The sequence below is a fragment of the Nyctereutes procyonoides genome, unplaced genomic scaffold (genome assembly GCF_905146905.1).
Source record: "Nyctereutes procyonoides isolate TBG_1078 unplaced genomic scaffold, NYPRO_anot_genome, whole genome shotgun sequence".
Taxonomy (NCBI): Eukaryota; Metazoa; Chordata; class Mammalia; order Carnivora; family Canidae; genus Nyctereutes; species Nyctereutes procyonoides.
The window spans coordinates 8,154,966-8,180,970 of NW_026575131.1; the positions used below are offsets into that span (position 1 = coordinate 8,154,966).

At 46.0% G+C, this 26,005-nt stretch overlaps 1 protein-coding gene across 1 annotated transcript in view; it reads right to left on the reverse strand.

Moving 5' to 3' along the window:
* The window catches only part of IRAK2 (interleukin 1 receptor associated kinase 2), a 61,149-nt gene that overhangs the window by 14,055 nt on the left and 21,089 nt on the right, over window positions 1–26,005 (reverse strand). Inside the window, exons 3-10 of the mRNA XM_055344824.1 lie at window positions 21,573–21,719; window positions 14,905–15,029; window positions 12,389–12,583; window positions 12,240–12,304; window positions 9,778–9,892; window positions 7,460–7,569; window positions 5,389–5,584; window positions 2,360–2,422 (exon numbers count right to left, since the gene is read on the reverse strand). Coding sequence (XP_055200799.1) covers window positions 2,360–2,422; window positions 5,389–5,584; window positions 7,460–7,569; window positions 9,778–9,892; window positions 12,240–12,304; window positions 12,389–12,583; window positions 14,905–15,029; window positions 21,573–21,719 — 1,016 coding nt within the window. The remainder of the gene's footprint in view (window positions 1–2,359; window positions 2,423–5,388; window positions 5,585–7,459; window positions 7,570–9,777; window positions 9,893–12,239; window positions 12,305–12,388; window positions 12,584–14,904; window positions 15,030–21,572; window positions 21,720–26,005) is intronic.

Consider the following 26,005-nt stretch of genomic DNA (forward strand, 5'->3'; position numbering starts at 1 on the left):
GAGGGAGAAGCAGGCTCCATGCAGGGAGCCTGATGTGGGACTCAATCCCAGGACCCCAGGATCACGCCCTGAGCCAAAGGCAGACGCTCAACCGCTGAGCCACCCAGGCATCCCTATGAAGTTATTTATAAATCATTATAAACTATGGAATTTCCATGGTATGTGATTATACCGTAATTTCCTTAACCATCTCCCAAAGGACAGTTGTGGCTATTTACTAACATAAATAACGCTACAATGAATGTCCGTGTCCATCTGTCTTTCCTCCCTTGTATGTGTGTGTTCCTAAGTACAAGTGAAATTACTACATTAGGGGCATCTGGGTGGCTCAGTTAAGTGTCTGCCTTTGGCTTGGGTCACGATCCCCAGGGTCCTGGGATAGAGCCCCACAGTGGGCTCCCTGCTCTGCAGTGAGTCCGCTTCTCTCTCTGCCTCTCCCCCTGCTTATACTCTCTCTCTCTCTGACAAAAAATAAATCTTTAAAGAAAAGTTGTGATGGAAACCACCCAATGACTTCAGGAAACACTGGCCACAAAAGATCCCCCGAAGGTGGAGGAAAGGCCTGCTTCCTCTCTCCCTGGACCACACTAGGTGTTAGCAGCTTTCCTCTCTGATTTGAATCTTAATTACATGCGCAACCTTAATTTTTTTAATTAAGATTTTTTAAAAAATTTATTTATTTATGATAGAGAGAGAGAGAGGCAGAGACACAGAAGGAGGGAGAAGCAGGCTCCATGCTGGGAGCCTGATGTGGGACTCGATCCTGGGACTCCAGGATTGTGCCCTGGGCCAAAGGCAGGCGCTAAACCGCTGAGCCACCCAGGGATCCCTTAATTAAGATTTTTAAAAAATTATATCCTCTACATTTTTTTAAGTAAACTGTACACCCAACATAGGGCTTGAACTCATGATCCTAAGGTCAAGAGTCACATACTTCACTGACTGAGCCAACCAGGAGCCCATTCCTCTGCATTTTCAGAAACCATGAACAAAAATGCCTTTTAGGAAATTTCACATAAGTATCTCAAAGGACTTCTCATGTGACATTCATCCAGGGAGACTCAGAGGACTGTCAGAGAATTCACCTCAAGAAAACTGTCAGACTAGGAGAAACCACCTCAAACTGCCTGAAACTACATCTGAGGTGCTGAAACCCACCTCTTTGTAATATCTGGGGCTTTCCCTGTATGGGAAGGCCTTCACTCCCCACTCCAGGGGCCAGGGGATGTTTTGGGGACCCAGTCACAAAAAAGCCAGTTGTTCCAATGGCCTCAACACAAGTCTGGAAAGATGCTTCCTCTCAAACTGATGAAGAGTAGTAGAGCTTTCACAGGATTTGGAATTCTGCAGGAGACGTGGATTCAAATCCCACCCTATCAATTTCAGGGGGATTTTGTAGTATCTTAGAAAGATAATATATGTAAAGTGCCAAATACAGAGTCTAGCTCTGCTGTACATATTTTTTAAAGATTTTATTTATTCATTTGAGGGAGAGAGAGTGTGAGCAAGAGAGAAAACGAATGGGGTGGGGCGGGGGGGCAGAGGGAGAAGCAGACTCCCATGTCAGCAGGAATCCTGACATGAGGCTGATCCTGGGATATGACCTGAGCCAAAGGCAGATGCTTAACTGAGCCACCCACGTGCCCTCCCCTTTTAAAAGATTTTAGTTATTTATTTGAGAGAGAAAGAGAGTAAGCAAGAGAGGAGGAGCAGTGGGAGGGGCAGAAGGAGAAGGCAGTTATATTTTTGAAATGATACTATATATGTGTGTGTGTGTGTGTGTGATAAATCTTTGAACCTAAAAATGAAAATCTTTGTTTTTTATTATAGAAACTCATTTAAGATGGCCTACTTTTGGGGATGCCTGGGTGGCTCAGCAGTTTAGCGCCTGCCTTCGGCCCAGAGCGTGATCCTGGAGTCCCAGAATCAAGTCCCACCTTGGGTTCCCTGCATGGAGCCTGCTTCTCCCTCTACCTGTGTCTCTGCCTCTCTTTCTCTCTCTCTCTCTCTCTCTCTCTCTCTCTCTCTCTGTCTCTCATGAATAAATAAAATCTCAAAAAAAAAAAAAGAGGGCCCACTTTTACCAACTTGAAGACAAATCCTATTTGATTGCAGGATATGTAAAGAGAAGAGAAAAAATGGGTTTCCCCTAAACATTCTAAATTCTCTTAACATTAAAAAGTAACTGTTGGCTGGCTGATAAGGGGAGGAGAGGTTAAGGTTACTGTGCAAATCAAACCCTAGACTGAGACCTCATAACCATCTGTAAAATGGGTAGAGTGAAGATCCCTGTCCTCCTGACACCTCCCTGCCCCGTTTCCAGCAGTAGCCATGAGCCAGAAGTGACTGGTTCCCTTACCAGGTAAACAGGGCTTCGGTTGTTATCCATTGCAGGGATGCCGGTGAGGACCTCAGCTAGCACCTGGAAAGAACATGCAGTTAGCACGGTTCAGATACTCATGCAAAAGGTCAGGCAGGAGACTCTGGCCAGAGCGATGATTCTTCTTAGTAACAAAGATTGAGCTCCAAGCCTGGTTCTGCCATTTGACTGTACAAACACTTTCCCAAAATTGGGAATGTGAGAATATCACTAAATACCTCCTCCAACTAAACGCATCACCCAGCTGCTAGCAGAAGGTTTGAATGAACAGCAAGTCAGGGAGGATGGAAACCAAACATGTGCTCCTTCTATGATGGGTACATAATACCATCAGTTTTAAATGTCTATGTATATCTATATTACATATTTACATATAAATATATATAAATATGTACATAGTAATTCTGTATATTTAAATACACATATATCTATATATAAATGTGTATCTATACATACACATACATATATACATTTTTCTATATACACATATATCTACACATATACTATATTTTATTTTTTTAAGATTTTATTTATTCATTCATGAGAGAGAGAGAGAGAGAGACAGGGAGAGCACAAGCAGAGGGAAGGGGCAGAGGTAGAGGGAGAAGCAGACTCCCGGCTGAGCTAGGAGCCCAATGCAGGGTTTGATCCCAGGATCCTGAGATCATCACCTGAACTGAGGGCAGACACTTAACCATCTGAGCCACCCAGGCACCCCCCCCCCCACATACACACTATATATTAAAGATCATTTCATTTAGAAACCCACCAAAAACAGTAAGCAGACATCGCTACGTCAATCTCAGGAAAAGGAGGAATTCATGTACATTCTATTCTACACAGAAAGTCTCAGCAATATCTATAGCATTTTTCATCCTAGGCCTTTATTAACATGATTTGTTCATTAATTCACCCATCATAGAAGGAGCATAGCTCTACACCAGTGTGAGACACCACAACATTGACAAACCATGATATGTCTTTTTAAATAAAGGGGAAACCTGCTTTGAACAGAAATTCTCAGCAGAGATAAGAGCATAATGGCTAAGAGCTCTACAGTCAGACCCGCCTGCCTGGGTTCAAATTCTCTTTCCCTTAATCACTTATGTGATCTTCAGGCAAGTGCCTAAAATCTGAGCCTGTATCCTTACCTGGCAAATGGTGGTCTACTGGCTATGAATATAAGGGGGTGAGTCCCCCACCCTTAGTTTCAAATCTCTCTCCCCCAACCTCCCAGAAGGCAAGTCAGAATACAATCACTTTACTGCCAAGAAATCCCACCTCCCTCCACCCCAGAGGAAGAGCCTCTGGGGTTCATCAGGCACTGGCAGTGGCCAGGAGGGGGCAGCAGAGGGCACCCCATAGCAAGTGGATGGGAGCAAACGGAAAAGATTCCCAGCTAGTTCCTGCAGGAAGGGAGGGAAGAAGAGGAAATGAATAAACAGACATTCCTTCTGCCCCTTCTATGGGCAGGCTCTGTGCTGAACCTTTTAGAGAGGTCATTTAGTGCTCACCAAAAAAACCAAAACCAAAACAAAACAAAAAAAAACCAACAACACAGAAATGAAGTGTTCCCAACAGGAGGAACCAGAGTTCAAAGTCATACACCAGTTAGAAGCAGGGCTGAGAAAGAGTGAAGGGAGCCAGTGGACATAAAATGAATAAATTAATTTTTAAAATTGTTATATCAAGAGCTGAGTTGAAAAGTCAAGGATGGGATGCCTGGGTGGCTTAATGGTTGGGCGCCTGCCTTTGGCTCAGGTCACGATCCGGGATTTGGGATCAAGTCCCACATCCGGCTCCCTGCAAGGAGCCTGCTTCTCCCTCTGCCTGTGTCTCTGCACTACCCGCCCCCCCCCCGCCCCATCTCTCATGAATAAATAAATAAAATATTAAAAAAAAAAAGATTCTTTCCTCTCCCCTTGCCCCTCCCCTCTATGTACTCAAGCTCTCTCTCTCGCTCTCTCTCTCTCTCATAAATAAATAAATAGGGGTAAACAAAAATCAAGAGTTTGGTGTGGAGTTAGGAATACTAACCACCACCACAATCATCATCATCGTCATCATCATCATCGTCATCATCATCATCATCTTGATATGTGCAGGGTATAGCGCTCTCCCTCTGCCCCTCCCCCTGCTTATACCTACTCTCATTCACTTGCTCTCTTTCAAATAAGTAAATAAAATCTTTAAAAAATATATATGACTGCACAGATGGATGGACAAAGAGGAACGGACAACTGGATAGACAATTAGATGGCTGGCTGGGAAATAGGGAAATAAGAAATCTACTAGAAACTGGACACTCATGGGTAGCTATACTTCAAGGGTTGGCAAACTTTTCTACAGGCTAGACAGTAAATATTTTAGGCTTTGTGGGTCACAAACCAAGTCTTTGTCACATATTCTTCTTTTAAAGATTTTATTTATTTGAGAGAGATCACACGTGCAAGCGGGGAGGGGCAGGAGAGGGAGAAGCAGACCCCCTGCTGAGTGCGGAGCCCAACATGAAGCTCAATCCCAAGCCCCCGAGATCATGACCTGAGCCGAAGTCAGATGCTTAATCTACTGAGCCACCCAAGCACTGCACATATTTTTCTCTTATTATAAGTATTATTAAACCTTTTATGAATATAAGAACTATTCTTAGTTATAGGCTGTAGAAAATATGCCCTGGGCCATAGTTGCCAACCCCTATTGTACTTCTTTTTTTTTTTTTTTAAGATTATTTATTTATTCATGAGAGACACACAAAGAGAGGCAGAGACATAGGCAGAGGGAGAAGCAGACTCCCTACAGGGAGCCTGATGCGGGACTTGATCCCAGGACCCCGGGATCATGACCTGACGCAAAGGCAGGCGCTCAACCACTGAGCCACCCAGACGTCTCCCTACTATACTTTGATGGAATATATCTAGGGGCCTCTTCTCTATCTTCTGCTTACAAAGAAACTGTGGGACGGACAAATCAGTAGAGGCCCACATCCAAGCAGAGAAGGAGGCTCTTACTATTCCACAACTAAAGATGTCCACTCGTTTCGTCAGCTGCCCCACTCTGATGAAATCTTCTGGCAGATATGCAGCTGAGGCCTGGAAAAGGTGAGTCTTCATCATGGTGTATTTTGACCTTTTGTTGTCAGAACACAGGTGAGCTATTGGATGAGCCAGCTTGGGGATGAAGTTTTGGTCAAGCAAAACATTGGAGCTGTGGAAAAGAAAGCAGAGAGGATTTCTTATTTTGAGCTGGGCAAGAAGAGGTTGCCATGGAGACCCTTTCAGAATACGAATTCACAATAAGCAGCATCTGTCCCTGCAGGTTCAAAGTCACTTTAGACCTTCAGTCTGGATTTTCTGAGCCAGTTCTAACAAGGGAAGGGAGTGAGAACCCACTCCCACCTGCAAATAAGGATGGAGCTAAGATGAGTTGTGTTGCCCCAGGAATGGCATTTGGGGTACGGCCTTCCTGGCCCCCACAGATGGCAAACCCCCAGCAACCTCAGCTTGCCAGGCCCATGGGCTATGCAGGTGTGGTCCCTTCCGAAACTCTTCTGACCCCCAGCTCTGGCCCAACTAACCCAAGCCACCATCCCTTGTGACTGGTCCTGCCCAGATCATGGAGAATAGGAGGAGCAATAAAAGCATTCTTGGACCTCTGGCATCTAACCTGTGGGAGTAAACACTCTCAGAAAGTACTTCAAAGGAAAAAACAAACAACAAACAGGAAAACAGCTAAGTTACATATGTAAAAATAACCCAACTGACCCTAAAGAGTTGTTTAAAAAAGACATCGGGGCGCCTGGCTGGTGCAATTGGTTAAGCGTCCAACTCCTGGTTTTGGCTCAGGTTGTGAAATCAGGGTCCTGGGATCAAGCCCCATGTCAGGCTCTGCACTCAGTACAGAGTTGGTTTGGGATTCTCTCCCTCACCCTCTGCCCCTCCTCACCTCAAATAGAGAAATACATCTTTTACAAAAAATGAACACTGGGACATCTGGGTGACTCAGTTGTTGAGCATCTGCCCTTGGCTCAGGTCCTGATCCTGGGGCCAAGGGATCGAGTCCCGCATCAGGCTCCCTGCCGGGAACCTGCTTCTCCCTCTGCCTATGTCTCTGCCTCTCTCTGTGTATCTCTCATGAATAATTAAATAAAACCTTAAAAAAAATAGACATCAATTCCAGTATCCACTATTAGGAGTGGTTAAATTATGGGCCAGTCCCTTCAACGGAAAACTAAAATGTCACTAAAAATAATGGCATGCAACATGAGAAAATATTTGCCTTATTTAAATAAAGGGGGAAGAGACAAAATATGAATTGGTAACCAGGTAATAGTGCTCCCTTAGGGCTAAGACATCTGTGTAGGCAGGGATTGAAGAAATGGAGGCCAGGTGATGAGTCAGGGCACCAGGGCCAGAATGACCTCTCTCCCTTTCATTTCCTTTCTCACAATTACAATTGTTTGTGCAATCAAACAAAAATCAGGGAGAAACAAAGAGGACAGGGCTTCCATTTGCCAAAAAGAGAACTTTGAGGCAGTACAGTTCTATGGTTTCAATGTCAGTTTTGCCAGATTTTCTGATATCTTCTAGAATCTCTCCCCATGCTGCCAGTCCGCAGACAGGGCTCTCTTGTTCTTGGGAGCATGGTGCTGAGACACTGGGCTGCACGCATACCCTGTAGGAAGCTTCCCTGACACAAGTTGCTTTTGCCAACAGATACATATACATAAGCAGGGGATGGGTCTCCAAGAAGACTCTGAGCGAGGAGCTCAAAATCCTAGGGGGCTTAACCCAAAGCTCAAGGACTGGGTCCAGACCAGCTGCTGGGTTGGGAGTAAAAGACCTCAGGAGTGTGGGGTGCTCACTGGGAAATCACTTGGTGACAGGTGGGCAATGTGTGAGGGCAACAGAAACACTGATTTCTGCAGGAATAAAAGAGAAAGAAAGAAGAGCCTCAAGGCAGGTGAGGTGGGGAGAGAGATCCAAAGAGAAGAGAGACAGATGGAGAGGAAGGGGCGCAGGAATGTGTGTGGCTTGGCCCTACAGCACAGGTCCTCAGCAGGGTACAGCCTACCCCCCTCACCTCTTGACATTGCCGTGGATGATCCCCAAGCCATGCAGGTGCTCCACAGCACGAAGCAGCCCGGAGCAGATGCTGGCACGCTGGGGCCAGAGGAGGGGCTCCGAACCATCCTAAGTAAAAGGAAAAGGGGGAAAAACAGTCACACCTATGCCTTTTCAAAGCGCCAACGAGCTCCAGTCTTCTCCTCCAGCCTTCACATCCTCTGCAACAGGGCTCGGCCGGCATGGTGTGCTGGCAGGGCACCACTTTTGACCTCAGAAGATCTAGTTGTAAATCCCAGCTCACACATGCACTAGCTGTGTGACTTTAGAAAAGATACATAACGTCTCTGAACCTTGGTTTCTTCTTCAGTTATAAAATGGAAATGTTAATCTCTATGCTTCTTTATTTTTTTAAAGATTTTATTTATTTATTCATGAGAGACACACACACACACACAGAGAGAGAGAGAGAGAGAGAGAGAGAGAGAGAGACATAGGCAGAGGGAGAAGCAGGCTCCATGCAGGGAGCCTAACGTGGGACTCGATCCCCAGACCCTGGATCACGCCCTGAGCCAAAGGTAGACAGACGCTCAACCACTGAGCCACCCAGGTGTCCCTCTATGCTTCTTTAGGATTGCTCTAAGGATTCCAGGAGGATATGGTATGGAGTATATAGTATATGAGTATACGGTATGCCCCTAGCATAGTCCCTGCCACACAGTGGGTGCTCAGTAAACTGCAGCTATTTTTATCACGTCTATAGAGTGGCACATCTAGAATTGGGTCCTCTAGGAGGGGATAGCTGAGAGAAGAGCTAAGGAGCTTGTGTTAGCACGCCAAGCACATGGGCCTTATGCTGATTTTATGTGTATTTGGGAGATTTCACAGGGGCTGATGGGGATTGTGGGGTGAGCTAAAGCCCCCAGTATCCTCCAGGTGTTGCCACTGTTGTCCTAAGACTGAAACTCCAGGCTCAGTCGCAACTTAGTTTTCAAGTCCCATCATGGATTCCACATCCTTGAAGAACTGGCTTTGCTAACAGATTTCTTTTCAAAAAGTCTGAAATCTAGGGATGGCTGGGTGGCTCAGTGGCTGAGCATCTGCCTTCAGCTCAGGTCGTGATCCCGGGGTCCTGGGATTGAGTCGCGCGTAAGGCTGCTTCTCCCACAGGGAGTCTGCTTCTCCCTCTGTGTCTCTGCCTCTCTCTCTCTCTCTCTCTCTCTCTCTCTCATGAATAAATAAAAAATCTTTAATAAAAAAACAAAACAAAACAAAACTCTGAAATCTAGAGCCACAGAAACCCTGTTTAAATTCCAGCCCTGACACTTGTCAGCTGTGTTCCTTCGGGCACGTCACTTTGCCTCTCTGTGCCAGAGACTCCTCTTTTAGAAAACAGGGGATACATCTTGAGTCGTAGCAAGGCCTTGAGGGGACATGTGTAAAGCTTTTATCATGGTGTCTCACACACCACAAGAGTGCAACAAATCTAACAATCATTATCATACCATGAGTAACTGCTTTCATCTCTGTTATGGAAGCAGTAATTGTCTCGTGGAATAAGTGTTTCCCCTTATTTGAGGATTTTATGGGAAGGAGCTTTGTTTGTTTTTAAAACTGTAATATTAATAGGTATGATACTCACATGCTATAATATGTGAAAGGTACAAAGGGGTATATAGCAAAAGTTTCTCTCCTGCCCTGTGCTCCAGCTACCTCATTCACTTCCACAGAGACAGCCAACGCACCAGTTTTTTGTGTCTTTCCAGAAATAGCCCATAAATACACAAGCAAAAAGATATAAAATAGAATAGCATGTTTAGCAAATAAAAATTTGCTTCCACTTCTGCATACTCTTTATCTCTTATTTTTTGTCCTATTGCATTGACTAGCACCCTCAGAACAATGTTAAATAAAGTTAGTGTCATGAGATACTTTTGTCATGCTCTTGACTTAAATGAGATGCCTCTTGTCAAATAATTTTTCAGTGGCAGCCTGGGTGGCTCAGCGGTTCAGCGCCTGCCTTCAGCCTGGGGTGTGATCTTGGAGTCCCGGGATCAAGTCCCATGTCAGTCTCCCTGCATGGAGCCTGCTTCTCTCTCTGCCTGTCACTCTGCCTCTCTCTCTCTCTCTCTCTGTGTATCATGAAAAAATAAAATCTTTAAAAAATAAAAAAATAATTTTTCATAGGTTCTTATCTGAAGATGTTTAGCCAGATCTTATCAATCCCAGCCTAACTTCTTTCTGGACAGCCCCTCTCCCTTCTGGTAGTCCTTGAACCTTGAGTCCCTAACTGCGTGTTACCTGGTCCTAATCTCTGACCATGAACCAGCCCCTTACCTGACCCTGGAGTCTGTCCTGTAAAGAACCATTTGCCATGTATGGGTAGATCAAGATGTAAAGCTGATTTCCAGTGCAGAAGCCCAGCAGAGGTAAGATGTTGGGGTGGCAGCATCTGAAATCAGGTATGAGTACAGAGGTGAGGAATCAGACAGAAAGAATAAACAAAGACTGCTGCACTTCCTCACCTTTCCACCTTTCTTCTATACCTTCTACCCCAGTGAGGCCATCAATGACTTCCCAGGTATCAAATGCTCTGACCCCTGAGGGTCCCAGCCCCAGGGTAGAGAGATGAAAACTGCCTGTCTTCAGTTAGCTTGAGGTCAAGGAACTCAAATTTATCCTGCCTCGCTGCCTTGCAGCATATAATACCTTAACCATCCCATCTTCTGGAAACTTAAAAAGGCTTAAAAGTTAATGAACTTGCTCACAGTCACAACCAGTAAGCAGTGAAGGCAGGAGTAGATCGCAGGTCTGTTTGACTCTCACGACTGGGTTCTTCCCTGAAATCCTCTTCTGCTGGGTTCTGAGTCACTGTTCCCTCCTGACTCTTCCTACATCTCTGATGGCTTTCTTGGCCCTTTTCACTATAATCCTCCTCCTTTGCCTTCCTCTGAAAGCTAAGTATCCTAGCTCAGCTCATCATCTTGTTTTAGAAGCTGTGTCTCCAGGTATCTCCCACCTCTATGAGGAATGCCCTCAAACCTCCCATTGCATCCCCTTCCCAAGCTCTAGACCTGAATGTCTACTTGCATCCTGATGCTCCAGGTGAACACCCTAGACTCAACAAGCCCCAAACCTGCTTCTGTGCCCAGCTGTTATCTCACCAAAGGGTAACTTTGCAGTCTCCATGCAGTTTCCTGGAAACCTCCTTATCTCTCCCATCTAATTAGTCAGCATTCACCGTCATAAATAGCCTTCCAAAAGTCCCCTTCATTCCTCCTTCCTCTGCCTTGAGTCAGACCCTGATAGATGCTCCATGAGACTATTAGAATGGCCTCCTGCCCCAGCTCGCCTGCCCTCCTCCACTCCCCCGCCCCCCAGGCCATCCTACAGTACTTTTCACACTCAGGAGAGTCATTTACGCTCAGTCTCTCCTAGACCATAAATGTTCCCTAGGCAGGGGATATGTATTCATCCTAGAGCCAAAAAAAAAAAAAAAAAAAACAAAAAAGCCTTGACAACTCACATTTGCCCAATCAATGAATGGAGTGTCTGCCAAGTCCTGGAAGGCACTTTGCCAAAATGGAAAGGGGAATTATACTTTCATTTTTTATGAAATATGTGTGTTTATTCATACACACGTATGAATAGAGAAAACAGTAAAGAAAATATATCAAAATACTAACACAGGAGTAGTTATTTGTAGGTGATATGGAAAACAAGTGGTTTCTATTTTCTTATTTATGATATTCTTTATTTCTTAAGATGTTCCACAATAATCATGCATTCCTCACTCAAGGCTGCATGCTGACAGAGGAAACCCAGCTTGCCAAGGTTGAATGACAGCTGGCATCCAGCACCTGACAGGTGCCCAATATGCCATTGTTAAATTCATCAGTCAGTGACGGCAGAGCCAGAACAAGACTCTCCAGGTCCTTCCTGTTCTCTTTCCCAGTCCCCCACCAGCTCTGGGACAGGCAGGCTCACTTCCCTTCTCAGCCTCAGTTTCCCCTTCTGTAAAATGAGCGGGTTTGAGGATGACTTTTAAAGATCTTTATTACTCAAGACTTTATTGTACACTATCATACAAAAACAGCCATAGAGAATACAGAAATAAGTACATGTGGCTGTATTCCAATGAAACTTTATTATGGACACTTAAATTTGAATTTCATGACTTTTCATGTGTCATGAAATACTCTTATTATTTTTTTTCAACCATTTGAAAATAGAGAACCCATTCTTAATAGTCAGACCATACAAACACAGGCACATCATTTGCCAACTCCTGCTTCAGAACAATACCATTTTAAGGTGGATTTGCCATTATAGTTAGAAACAGTACATCTCTGCCCATCTCAAAACATGGTATAGAAACAGATTTCTTCCACCCTGGAAGGTAGGAGCTGGGCCAAGTAAACCAAGGTTCTTTGATAATTCTAATCTACACATGTAGTTGCTACACTGAAAAGGGATGGACTATGAAGCCAGACCAACCTCCTTTGCCTCCTCTGAAAGCTAAGTATCTAGATTAAAGCTAAGTATCAACCTAGATTCAAATTCCAGCTCTGCCACCTACTAGCTGGACGATCTTAGACAAGACACTTGGTCTCTCTGGGCCTCAATCTGCCCACATGCAAAACAGTGCTGATAACAGTAGCTATGTTACAAGGTTCTTGTGAGGATTAAATGAATTTATACATATGGAGTACTTAAGATATGCCCAGCACACAGGAAGCATTATAGAAAGGGTAGCTGTCACCCTATCAAACAAATTATTTTCCAAAGGGGAAGCTCACCTATGACAAATTTGTACCTCTGCCTGGAAGAATTTTTCAATCGATCCTGGACCTGAGTAGGCTGCCTGTGGGAAAAGACAATGAAACATGAAAATCCAGCCTCACCCATACAGCCTCTACCCCCTTACAAGAAACCAAGAAGTGCTTGCCTCTCTGAGCTTCTTGAAGACGAATAGCGTGCCATGTTTTTGCCCTTTGTAGATGTCAGCAAAGTTCCCCTCATTGATTTTATAGTTTTGGTTGAAGTTATCAGTTGCTTGGACCACGTCTGTCTCACTCCAGAAAAGGCTGTCTCCAGCCAGGCTCAAAAGTGTTTCCTGCTTAGGAATAGAGGTGCTAAAGTCCTGGGAATGCAAGGAGAAGAGATGGAGATTAATATGGAAAATATTCTTTTCCCTACTGCCTCAGGGAATCTTAGATGATCAGAGCTAAAGGGGTGGAGAAGTTCATCTTGTCCAGTGAGGAGAAATAGGACATGGGTAGGACCAGCTCAAATCCCAGCTCTGCCTCTAACTAGCTCTCTGACCTTGGATAAGTAACTTAACCTCTCTGAGCCTGAATTTCCTCAGCAGCAAAAGTGAAGATATCAATAGTACTCTGGAGGGTAATCCTGAAGATGAACTAAAATGTGAATATTCCTGGCACATGGTTGGATTTTTCTGTTTTGTTTTTTTTCCCCTCAGTTTACAAAAGTGAGAACCACGGAGGTCAGGGAGCTAAGGTGAGGTCATGCAACTGGCCAATGGCTGAACTGGTGCCCCTGGTCCTATACATGGTGTACATGGCAGGAAGCAGGATCTAGGTTCGCATAACCAAATGCAATTCTGTGTGAACTTATGAAAAGCAGCTTTATTTCAGTAACACTTTATTTCTGTGTACCTTTTTAAAAATAGGTGCACAGAAATTTAACATTTTAAAGCTATATATGCTTATAGACTGTTTTAGAAAATTAGAGGGGAAGAAACCATCCATGATCCCATTACCCACTGAACTGCTATTAAAGTTTAACCCAGGGCAGCCTGGGTGGCTCAGCAGTTTAGAGCTGCCTTCAACCCAGGGCCTGATCCTGGAGACCCAGGATCAAGTCCCACGTCAGGCTCCCTGCATGGAGCCTGCTTCTCCCTCTGCCTGTGTCTCTGCCTTTCTCTCTCTCTCTCTCTCTCTCTCTCTCTCTCTCTCATGAATAAATAAAATCTTTAAAAATTGAAAAAAAATCTTTAAAAAAATTTTAAGTTTAACCCATTTCTTGTAAATTAGAAATACAAGATTTATTTTTAAAATTGGGATCATGCCATACACAGTTTTGATTTCTGGTGTTCTTACTTAACATTATACCATGATCATTCTCCCAATTATTAAATTGTCTTAGAAAATTATTAATTATTAAAAAACAAAACCCAAAAACCCATGCTTAAGTGCCCATCTCCTCTATGGAAGAACTTCATTAACCAGACCCATATAGCATCGGCTTTTCCTCAAGGCACCCTGCCCAGGACACTTTTAGAGGCCCACAAAAACTTTTTGATTTCTTTTAAAGTCAGAAGAACAAAAATTAACTTTTAGAGTCAAATAAAATGTTTTAATTTTTAATCCAGCTTGGATTACATTCATGTTTGTGCCAATACAATTGTAAAATATAATCTTTAAATTTTTTTAATGAAGGAAAGAAAAGGCACATGAATGCAAAAGTGTCACAAAAGTCATATGTGGCCCTGGACCCAAGTCATTGAAAATTCAGGATAACAGGGTGCCTGGGTGGTTCAGTCAGTTAAGCATCTGACTTTGGCTCAGGTCATGATCCCAGGGTCCTGAGACAGAGCCCCGCATCAGGCTCCCTGCTCAGTGGGGAGCCTGCTTCTCCCTTTCCCCTTGTTTCTACGCCTGCTCATGCTCTTTCTCTGTCAAATAAATAAATAAAATCTTTTAAAAAAAGAAAATTCAAGATAACTCAGACATATTATGTGGAAAAAAGGTTAGAACAGAGGTGGTTTGTAAGCAAATGACTTAGTATAAATGTAACCAATATACTTTGCAGGGAGAAGGATGCTATGTATCAGCTCTCATTTAAACACAAATAATGGAAAATCTCATTACAAACATGTATTCATGTAAAGTGCACGATTTCCAGTCACTCCCATCCCAAGCCTAGGCTTCACTAGCTTGCATTTAGTCTTAGAAGTTTAGAGTAATTCCATGAGTCACCTTTCTCCTTCATTCCCCTAAACCCTAGCCTCCAAATTGGTTCCAATACATTGCTTTTTTTTTTTTTAATGTGTATTCATTTAAGTAATCTCCATACATAGGGCAGCCCGGGTGGCTCAGCAGTTTAGCGCCGCCTTTGTGTGATCCTGGAGACAGGGTGTGATCCTGGAGACCTGGGATCAAGTCCCACATTGGGCTCCCTACGTGGAGCCTGCTTTTCCCTCTGCCTGTGTCTCTGCCTCTCTCCCCCCATCTTTCTGTGTCTCTCATGAATAAATAAATAAAATCTTTTTAAAAAACAAGTAATCTCTATACACAATGTAGGGCTTGAACTCGCAACTCTGAGATCAAGAGCTGCAAGCTCTACTGACTGAGCCAGCCAGGTGCCCTAATACATTGCATTTTTGGGCAAGAGCCACAAGCTGGGGGGAGTGGGGATCACTTGGGGGTGGGGAAGGTTTACCTTTGAAATAGATGAAACCGGAACATCGCTTTTTAAGGAATGAGGGGCATCTGCAGAAGGAGGTAGGAGATTGGTTCTGGCTGGAGCAGGCCCTGGAAAGGAGGGCTCATGGGTCTGGCCATGTCCTGGAAAGGAGGAAGACAGGAGAGGTCCTCAACCAGTTCCCACGCCAGTTTCTCATTCACTCTACAAACACAACACCTGCTACTTCCTGACACCCCCAGCTGCCAGCCTACAGGCTCCTCTCTAGTTACCTCAGTGATGCTCTATGACAGCCCCATCCCTGGGCTGGTTCTTTTTTTTTTTTTTTTAAGATTTTATTTATTCATTCATGAGAGACACATAGAGAGAGAGAGGCAGAGACACAGGCAGAGGGAGAAGCAGGCTCCATGCAGGGAGCCCAACGCGGGACTCAATCCCGGGTCTCCAGGATCACACCCCAGGCTGCAGGCAGCGCCAAACTGCTGCGCCACCAGGGGCTGCCCCCTGGGCTGGTTCTTTTTTTTTTTTTTTTTTTTCCTGGGCTGGTTATATGATTCCCATTTGGCGGGTAGAAAATGGAAGCACTGGAGGTAGTGGCTACTTGCCTAGAGCCGCACACCTAATAAGGGGCAGAGCCACGATTCAAATGGGAATCCATGGGATTTCCAAGCACTGCACTGTCCCACCTCCCACACAAGGAGCCGTGAAAGACACAGGTGATCAGCTATGGAGCCCGTCTTCCAGAAAACTCCATCACAACAGCAATGAGAATGACCAGCCTCCAAGGGCAGAGGCAGCAGAGGTCACCAAAGCAGGTTGGGAGGCCAAGGAGGGTTTCATAGAGGATTTTAAAAAATGGATCTGAGGTCAGAGGGTATTGGGGGAGTAGGGCTGGCTGTGTGAAGGTATGAGAGTGGGGAAGCCCCAGCACACACAAAGTACTCCAGGCACACTTAGCTAACTAACACTGACGTCACTCTAAATGAGCCACCTTGTGAAGTCATTTAAGCCTCACAACTATCTCAGTAGATCATATCCTCTTTACAGATGGTAAAACTGAGGCAGAGAGAGGTAAAGTAACCTTTCCAAGGGCACACAGCCAGTGGTTCTGGAATCCACGCTTTTTTTTTTTTAAAGTGGATTCCACAGAGGGCACCTAATGTGGGGCATGGAGCCCAACTAGGGGCTTGAGATCAAGATCTGAGCTGAGATCAAGAGTCAGATGCTTAACCCACTGAGCCACCCAGGTGCTCCTGAAGTCTGCACTCTTAATCCCTTTGTGAATGAAGAAGATTCAGGAGAGAGAAGGCTTGAGGAGTAGCTTGGGGTCAGGTAAAAGCCAGGTTAAAAAGGGGACATTTCTTCACTGGGCACCACAAAAAAAATTAACCTGAACACTAATGAGGCACCCTGGAGTCGGATGAGTTGGAGCAGATGCAAGCCAGGGATGAGACAGGAGGAGGGATGAGCTGCGGTGACTGATCCACACAGGAGCAGGCCTCGGCCAGAAGCCAGAAGCTCTGGATGTCACCATCTGGAGACACCCAGGTGGCCCTGTGGCTGGGATGGCCTCTGAGGAACTGAGTGCCGGCCCTCCAAGGGAATCTGGCCTTGACATCGGGGTTACTGGCCCAATCCACCTGCTTCAAGTATTTCTGGTTTATAACATCAGGAAATGAGTGATTAATCTAGAACTTTGGCCATAAAAAAAAAAAAACTTAATTCAGAAAACTGAAAATAGCACCATGAGGAAACTAGAATGGGGCTTACTTAACTATTAACCCAGGGAGTTGATAAAAACAAAGCTCAACTACCGCAGGCTCAGGCTCTGTAATCCCCACAGAGCCCAAGAGAGGGGGCACCCTAAGGCTCTTTCCCTGAGTCGTCTGCTGATGACCAGCTGCTGCTCCCAGACAGCGGACCACAAGCTCCACCACCCTCTCAGATCCACCCCACAAAAACCACCCATGCTGCCTAGGGGCTGCTCTTCTGGCTGGGTGTGGAGGGGAAAATAAGGGGAGACCCAGGGCCCTGACCTCCCTGAAGATTCCAGGTGAGCCTGCCCTAGACACTGCCCCCCAACCTTCTCACCCCCTCTCCTCGCTCCAGACCCTAAGCCTCCCCCAGCCCTGCCCAGCTCCTTTCCATTTTCTCTCAGGCATTTGTTCTGTGCAAATCCTTCTGGGAGTACCTGGGTGGCTCAGCAGTTGAGCATCTGCCTTCAGCTCAAGGCGTAATCCTGGAGTCCCACGATTGAGTCCTTCATCAGGCTCCCCTCAGGGAGCCTGTTTCTCCCTTTGCCTGAGTCTCTGCCTCTCTTTCTCTGTCTCTCATGAATAAATAAATAAAATCTTTAAAAAAGGAGGAGGAGGAGGAGAAACCTTCTGCCTCTCAGGTGACCCAGTCTAGTACAGGCCTCTGGTGGGGGGCCCGGGGACCATGCCTTGCAGAAAGGCTCCCTGCCACTGCTGCCTCTGCCCAGGCCCTGCCTTCTCTTGGCCTTAGCTTGGTACCCTTGGCCTGTGTCCCCAAACTGTGGTCATGTTCCCCCATCTCCTAATTGTTGGCCGTGGCTCTATACTACCTCATGGTGAGTTACTTCATGTTTTTCTTTCAATCCACTTTAACTCACACACATTATATATTTAGCCTTAATTGAAACCCCCTAGTTTCCTGGGCATAAGATATACATCTTTTCTAACGTCTGTGTTCTCTTGTACCACTGGGAGCCCTCAAGTTCTGCCCTCACCTTGACCCTGGCCTTGCGGCAGGGCTCTCAGGGCACAGATGGTCCCTCTTCCTCTCCCGTTGCCCAGTGACTCTCAGGCCAGCACTGGTCTCGCATTAACCATGACTTTCAGGTCTGGATTGATGCCTGGGGTTCACGTGAGGGCTCTACTAGACCTCTTGGGTTGGGAGGGTGGTCACTGAGGTCTGCTCTTGCGACATATGAGGGCTACTCATTGAAGGAGTGGCTCTTTATCCCTGTGGTTTGGGGAGAAAAAGGAATGGGATTTGAGCCAATACCACAAAGCTGACAAATCGGATAAGAACTAGACTTGCTTTGTAAATGCTTGGTGGAAGCCCTGGGTCTGGGAAGACACTCTTTACACATGTCCTTTCCAAATCACTCACCCTCCACGTGCCAAAACTTTCACTAAAAAAATATTTCCTACAACAATCTTTCTGGAATGTCTGCGTTACCAAGCAGAATACATTGCATCTCATTCTGCTGAGTGTCACTGAAGGCATGAGTAAAGTACATTAGAGAGGTGCCGCTTCTGATCTGAGGTTTCCTGCATCCTGCCCTGTGACTGGCACCAGTGGAGCTGCCTCTACAGCTTCCCCATGTCCTCTGTCAGTATCAGAGAGAAAGGGCCTTAAGTCCTGGCTCTTTTTTTTTTTTAAGATTTTATTTATTTATTCATGAGAGACAGAGAGAGAGAGAGAGAGAGAGAGAGAAGGCAGACACAGGCAGAGGGAGAAGCAGGCTCCATGCAGGGAGCCCGACATGGGACTGGATCCCTGGTTTCCAGGATCAGGCCCTGGGCTGAAGGCAGCACTAAACCGCTGAGCCACAAGGGCTGCCCCTGGCTCTTTTATTACTAAGATCTGAACCAGGGTGACCTGTACTTCGTTTCTTTGAGCTTTCTCAAATGCAAAAAGAGCAGGAAAAGCCCACTCCTGGTAGAGTTCTTGTCCAGACAAAATAAGCGAGATGACAGTTAAAAAGCACAAAGATCAGTCTCTGGCACACAGGGTGTCCCAGAGCTGGTAAAACTATGCACAGAATAAGAGATCCTGACAGATAGCCCGATAGCCTCTCCTATAGCTAAGACTTTGTGACAGGTACGTCGGCTACTAAAGCTCTATTATCTGAATTCCAGCTTTGTGAAGCTGTTTATTTATTTATTTTTAAAGATTGTATTTATTTATTCATAAGAGACAGAGAGAGAGAGGCAGAGACAGGCAGAGGGAGAAGCAGACTCCCTGTGGGTGAGCCATCCCAAGACCCTGGGATCATGACCTGGGCCAAAGGCAGACGCTCAACCACTGAGCCACCCAGGTGCCCTGTGAAGCTGTTTAATGAGTGGCTCACAACTCGTTGATAGCTTTCGTGCTCATGTATTCTCCTCCTCTGTGTCTCTCTCCCATTTCCTTCCCACCCACAAGGGAATCAGTACGTGCAGGGAGAGGTTACCATGTGGATTCAGGAGCAACTGCCCTGAGCTGGATCCTGGTCCTACCACTTTCTCAGCCATGAAGCTTCAGCAGGTGATGCAGCCTTCCCCAGCTGTCCGGGGGAGCAACAAGAGCCCCCACATCAGGGGGGCATCAGGGCAACTTGGTGGGGCACAAGAAGCTCTTGGGCCAGCAGCTCCCACATGGCAGGTGGCATCACTGCCACCTCTGTCTTCCCCTGCCTCCACTACCACCTCTGCATTTTCCACTCAAGCACAATAATCAGTCAGCCTGAACTTGGGGGCCCAACAGAATCTTAGCATTTCCCCAAGAGAAGATGGGGTTTGGGTTATTAGATTAAATTCATGATTAGTTTCTGTTTGGGCAAAGAGAGACAACCAGCTTCCTTCCTCCGTCTGTGGACTGTGTTTATTTATCATCTTGACTTGCTGGGGCAAATGTGCCATTTGGGCCTTGCCCAATTAAGTTGGACTTGCAGTCGCCTAGATAAGGAAGGCCAGACCAAGTTGTGACCTCTATCACCTCCTCCATCCGGGTCGCATTTCCCTAGAATTTCCCTGTTTTACTCTGATTCTTCCCTTTGGCCACCAGCCAGTATGACATTTGCTTTAGGATCACTTCCCCTTATCTCTAACTGCTGATCAAAGTTCTGCACTTATTTTTGTTTGCGTCTATCTCCCTGGTGGAGAATTAATTTCCCAGCTGCAACCTATCTGGGGAGTTGGGAACACTGCTAATACTAACATTTGATGAGCACCTACACGGTAGCAACAATGAGGTGTTTGATTCCTTACTACAACATACTGGCACAGGCTTTCATTACTGTGCTTGCTCTTTGATTTTTTTTGTTTTTTAAGATTTTATTTGTTCATTGAGAGAGAGAGAGAGCACGCGCTGCACAAATGCATGGATGCGGAGAGGGTCAGAGGAAGGAGAGAGAATCTCAAGCAGACTCCACACCAAGCACAAAGCCCAACATGGGACTCGATCTCACAACCCCGAGATCATGACTCTAGCCAAAATAAGAGTCAGATACTTAACCAACTGAACCACCTAGGTGCTCCTGTGGCCACTTTTTTAGATGAAGAAACTGAGGTACAGAGAAGCTAAGTAATTCTCCATCTAGAAAGTGGGAAGTGGGACTCAGATACAGGTTTGTCTAATACAAAAACCCAGGCACACTCCTCTAGGCCAACCCTGACCCTGACTTCAGGGACAGCATCAATGAATAAAGATTTCTTGGATTTGAGACCTGCTGCTCAGCACTCAGGAGCCTATAGGGGAGCAGAAGGGAGGCCAGACCCCCGGGAAGAGGTGGTGAGAATGGACACGTGGGTGTGAATAGTGGTCCTCCCTAACCCTGCCCGCTACCCACCATCCCAGGGAAGCCACCTGCTGGCTGAGTCCTTCCATCACTTGGCAAACTGTCCTGAACCCTTCCATGGGCACAAGGGGATGGAAACAAATCTGAAATGGTCTGAAAGGCTGTGGGGTAGCAGTGTGTATGGTGTTAGGGACAGAGGCATTTAAATCACACTGCTCAGGGGTGCCTGGGTGGCTCAGCAGTTTAGAACCGCCTTCAGCCCAGGGTGTGATCCTGGAGTCCAGGGATCCAGTCCCATGTCAGGCTCCCTGCATGAAGCCTGCTTCTCCCTCTGCCTGTGTCTCTGCCTCTCTCTCTCTCTCTCTGTGCCTCTCATGAATAAATAAATAAATAAATAATCAATCAATCACACTGCTCAGGTGCTACTTCCTACTTGCGTGACCTTGAGCAAATCACTTCTCCTTTGGGTTCCTCAGGTGCTATAGAGCAACCAGCAGATCTGCAATGTGTGGAGGAGAGGAAGGTGGGGGAGGTGGCTGGCAGCACCTGTCAGACAGCACCCATGGCCAGGTTGAGAGGCCCAGGCCCTGGGGCTTGGAGAATGGACAGAGAAGTTATCAGGCTCCCAGGCAGAGGCAGGCAGCAGGACCAGCCCATGCTCGGGGTTTGGGAAACCACAGGGAAAATACCTAGGTCCCAGAGCATATGACCTTAGCAGGCTGTGTAACCCCTTCATGTTTCAGTTTCCTCATCTGTAAAATGGGGACGATCACAATACCTAACTTGGGCAGCCAACTGAGGATCACTTAAGTCAGCATCTCTGACGTACTTAGAATGGTGTCTGGCCCAGAGAGAGCCCTCAATTACAGTTATCTTAATTTCTTTCTATAAAAATGATAATAAGTGGTATATATTCTGTTTCTGACTTTGGGGGGCTTTTAAAATTCACTATATTGCAAGCATGTTTCTGAGTACACACACACATCCATAGCATTTTTAACAGTATTGCATTGTTCTGACCAACTGTCGTTAATTTTACAATCCCCATGGCTGTTTCCAATTTTTTGCTATTATATGCTGAGCTGACTATCCTGATAGATAAAACATTTCCTTAAATACACTTCCTTTAAATTAAAAAGTTAAATCTAATTTAAAATACCTGGGCCTGGAAAGTCGGCTGGCCTCACAGATGGCCCCTTCTCCTGTTCATCTTCCACGGTTCTTACAGAAGCTTCTAGGGGCCTTCCTGGCTTCACAGCTTCCGGAAAGTCTAGGAAGGAACACTTGATCTCAGGAACTGGTTTCCCTGATACAAGGTAGAAAGAAAGAAAGTTACTATTATTCAGTGAATTGAGATAGTCATGAAGAGGCTGGGTCTGGGGGCACCTGGTTAGCTCAGTAGTTGAGCATCTGCCTTTGGCTCAGGGCATGATACTGGGGTCCTGGGATCAAGTCCCGCATCAGGCTCCCTGCATGGAGCCTGCTTCTCCCTCTGCCTGTATCAATGCCTCTCTGCTAGGTCTCTCATGAATAAAAAAAAAAAAAAAAAAAAAAAAAGAGGCTGGGTCTGCAAGTCAGAGACCTGGGCTCATTCCTGGCTCTGCCTCGAATTCACTTGTGGCCTCTGACTTCTTTCCCTCCCAGCCTCAGCCTCTCTGTGTATGTAGAAGGGGGACACGACAATCTCCTGTGATTGGTCCAGCTCTGACATTGAGTCACACAAAACTGCCTTCCAATCCGACCAGCTGTGTGACCTCAGACAAGGCACTCTCCTTCTCTGAGCCTGTATCCTCACCTATAAAATGGAGAGGGGGGCAGCCCGGGTGGCTCAGCGGTTTAGCGCCGCCTTCAGCCCAGGGTGCGATCCTGGAGACCCAGGATCGAGTCCCAGGTCGGGCTCCCTGCGTGGAGCCTGCTTCTCCCTCTGCCTGTGTCTCTGCCTCTCTCTCTCTCTGTGTGTCTCTCATGAATAAATAAATAAAATCTTAAAAAAAAAAAAAAGATGAAACCCTCTTTAAAAGATAAAAATAAAAAAATAAAATGGAGAGGGTGATAATGATAGCATGTGTGCCTACCTCCCAGGGCTGTTGAGACGAAGGCAATGGGAACACAGACGCAAAAGGGCTTTGTAGACGAATGTTTCCTGAACACGAGGAAGTTAAAGCTACTCACCCCACCGAGTCCCTAGTGGAGGCCCTAAACATAAAAGTCTGGCAGTCCTATAGCTTCCCCTTCTGCTGGCAGTGGAACCATGTGCATCCTTCCCCATCTTACAGATGGGACCCTGCAAACAGTGGCCATGCCAGCTTCAGTGCCAAGCGTGCCAGGCCCCACTGTGCATCCTTCACATCCTCACAAGCTGTTTGCAATTTCATCCCTATTAGAAATGCGGAAACTGAGGCCTGAGCAGGTTAAGTGGCTCACCAAAAATCACATGGCCTAGGCAGGCAGGACTGGCTGGAGAAGCCTGGGTGGAAGTCCCCTGGTTCTTGAGAGGAATCCCTTTCCCCTTTGCACCAACGTGGAAACCCCGAAGCTGCTGTGAGGGTGTATTTACACCAGCTCCCAACCAGCTTCTCAGAGCCTGCACTCTGTGATACAGCTTCCTCTCGCCTCCACCACCACTGTCCTGGCATTGTCTCCCCCGCTGGCAGCTGCCTCCAGCTGGAGCAGCCTCCAGACCTTCCCCAGGTCACATCCTGCTAAAACACAAGTCTTGCCTCATCACTTCCCCATTTAAAGGCTTTATGACCTCACACTGTCTAGATGAAGTACATACTCTTCTTCCCCCCAATCCTTGTATCTCCCCATTACCTTCCAGACCAAACCCAAATTCTACAGCCCTGCATTCCAGGCCCTTCACCCTCTGGTGGTCTGGGGTGGACTCATATTTGAGAACCATAAAATCAGGGGCACTGAAATCCTGGGGAAAGCTTCCGACTTGCTCACACATGCGTCAGGTGGGCCTAGGATGCAACATCTCCAGCCTTTGAGTCTCCCTCTGGTAGCAATTCCTCTGACAGATGAACTGTGTCTCTCTCTAAACAAAACCGATTGTTACCAAAGGGCCATGTTTTTCACACCCAAACTTTGCAACTAGAACAATAATACCTAAAAATGCACGGCACTATGCTTGTATGGAACCACACAGATTGTCTGATCTTCATGACAACCTCTGGCAGCTAACAGAATTGTCTGCCTTTTATTTTTAAGCACACTGAAGTTCAGATAGGTGAAATGATCTGTCCCCAAACAACTGATAAGATTCAGACCCAGGGCTGGTTTCACCACCCCCACTGGACTCAGCAGGAGTACTGAGACACCACTGTTGTGTCCCCCATCCAGCCCCTCGGGTCCCCTCTGTAGCCACCACCCAGGGGCTGCCTGCACAAAGCAGGAGGGAAGGGTGGGAACGTGGGAAGAAAGGCTACAGGGAATGCACAGAATTAGTTGAGGAGGCTGAGTGCAGGATGATGGGTGGCTTTCTACTTTCCTGATAATGACATGTTATTCTCTTGAATAAAATTATCTTTAAAAAAAAAAAGATTTTATTTATTGGGCACCTGGGTGGCTCCTTGGTTGAGCATCTGCCTTTGGCTCAGGGTGTGATCCTGGGGTCCTGGGATCAATTCCCCCATTGGGCTCCCCACGGGGAGCCTGCGTCTCCCTCTGCCTATGTCTCTGGCTCTGTGTCTCTCATGAATAAATAAATAAAATCTTTAAAAGAATATACGATCTTAAAAAAAAAAAGTAGCGGAGCTGAGCTCTTTAGAATTCAGGCTCTGCAATGGAAACCAACTCCATCACCTCCCAAGTCTATTGATTTCATGCCCCCTTTCATGAGGACTAAGGGACACAATGCGTATCACCTGCTTAGCTCCATGCACGGGAACATCATTGGTATCTATTATGATTTTTAAATATTGGTTATCTCTTTAATAGCTCACGTATTGAATGTAAGGAGAATAGGATGGGAGTCTTTCAGTTTTCATTTAACACAACTCTGAATCATTCACACTTTAAAAACTTTTTAATATATATATTTTTTATTGTGATAAAATACACATGACATAAAATTTACCACCTAGGCCATTTTTAAGTCCACAATTCAGTGGCATTAGGCCATTCACACTGTTGTACAACCATCCCCACCATTCACCTCCAGAACCTTTTCGATCTCCCAAACTGAACTCTGTCTCCATTAAAAACCAACTTCTCAAAAAAAAAAAAAAAAAAAAAACACCCAACTTCTCATCCCTTTCCTCTGCAGCCCCTAGAGCCCATCATTCTGCTTTCTGTGTCTAGAAATGAGACTGCTCATTTAAGTTTTTTAACTTGTGTGGGTGGGTTTTTTTCACTTTAATAGCAACTGAAAAGATGTGTCTATCCATTGACATGGAAAGGTATTATTAATACACCATTGATCTCTCTGTCTCTCATGAATAACTAAATAAAATCTTAAAAAAAAACCTCTAAAAAATACACTGTTGAGCGACAATAGAGTTTACAGACTATGTAACCAGTTTCCTGTAAAATACATGTAAAAGTATAGAAGACAGGATGCCTGGGTGGCTCAGTGGTGAGTGTCTGCCGTTGGCTCAGGGCATGATCCTGGGATCAAGTCCCACATCGGGCTCCCTGTGGGGGGGGAGCCTGCTTCTCCCTCTGCCTGTCTCTGTCTCTGTCTCTCTCTGAGTCTCTCATGAATAAATAAATAAATCTTTAAAAAAAAGTATAGAAGACATCTGTGTATGCAGAGACAAAGGTGAAGAACATACACAAAATGTGAACAGTGATTATTTCTGGATAGCATGATTAGCAATAATCTTACATTATGGGGTTGATAGGTTTTCTGTTTATACACATTGTAGAATTTTTCAACAATGATCACACATTGGTTGCAAAGTAAAGTATGTTTCCTAAGAGGAAAAAAAATCAGGAAGCCAGCTAGCTAGCTACAATAATGACTAGAACTGAGTCTTCCAAGCTAGAGTGAGAAGCTGTTCACACTAGAGAATCCATCTGACCCAGATTAGCAAGCAGGCGATCTCTACATTCGGATCTGACTCACTTCTGCTTTTGCCACCCACTGTCTAAGATGTGTTCTTGATATCTTCACAAGTATTCTCACCACAACCCTGAAAGTAGCAAGAAAGGAATCGGTGGTTCAGGGAGATGAGGAGACCCACCTGAAGAGGAAGGTAGAAGAAAGGAGTACTGAGGCAGGAAGAAGGGGAAGCCAGGGCTGCAGGCAGGACTCTCACCCACAACAGGAGAACACCAGCTTCATTCCCTCCCATCTGGGGTCTCCAGGCACTCAGAAGGTTGTTCATGGGCCAGGCTGCCCCACCCGACCCCCCAGGCTGAGCCCCTCCTGGCCCAAACTGAGAGCCTAGAAATGGAGGATTCCTCCCCAGCAGTAGCCATGTAGGTGGGACCCATGGAGTCCCATGCCTTTGCCTTCTGTGATACCACCACGCTCATTCCACAGGCCCTTGTGCAAAGTGACATGGTAAACGATCGCTGGCTGTGAATGTGAATTGGTGACCAGAGTGGGGACAGAGCCACCTGCTTCCAGCTGGTGAAGCTGGA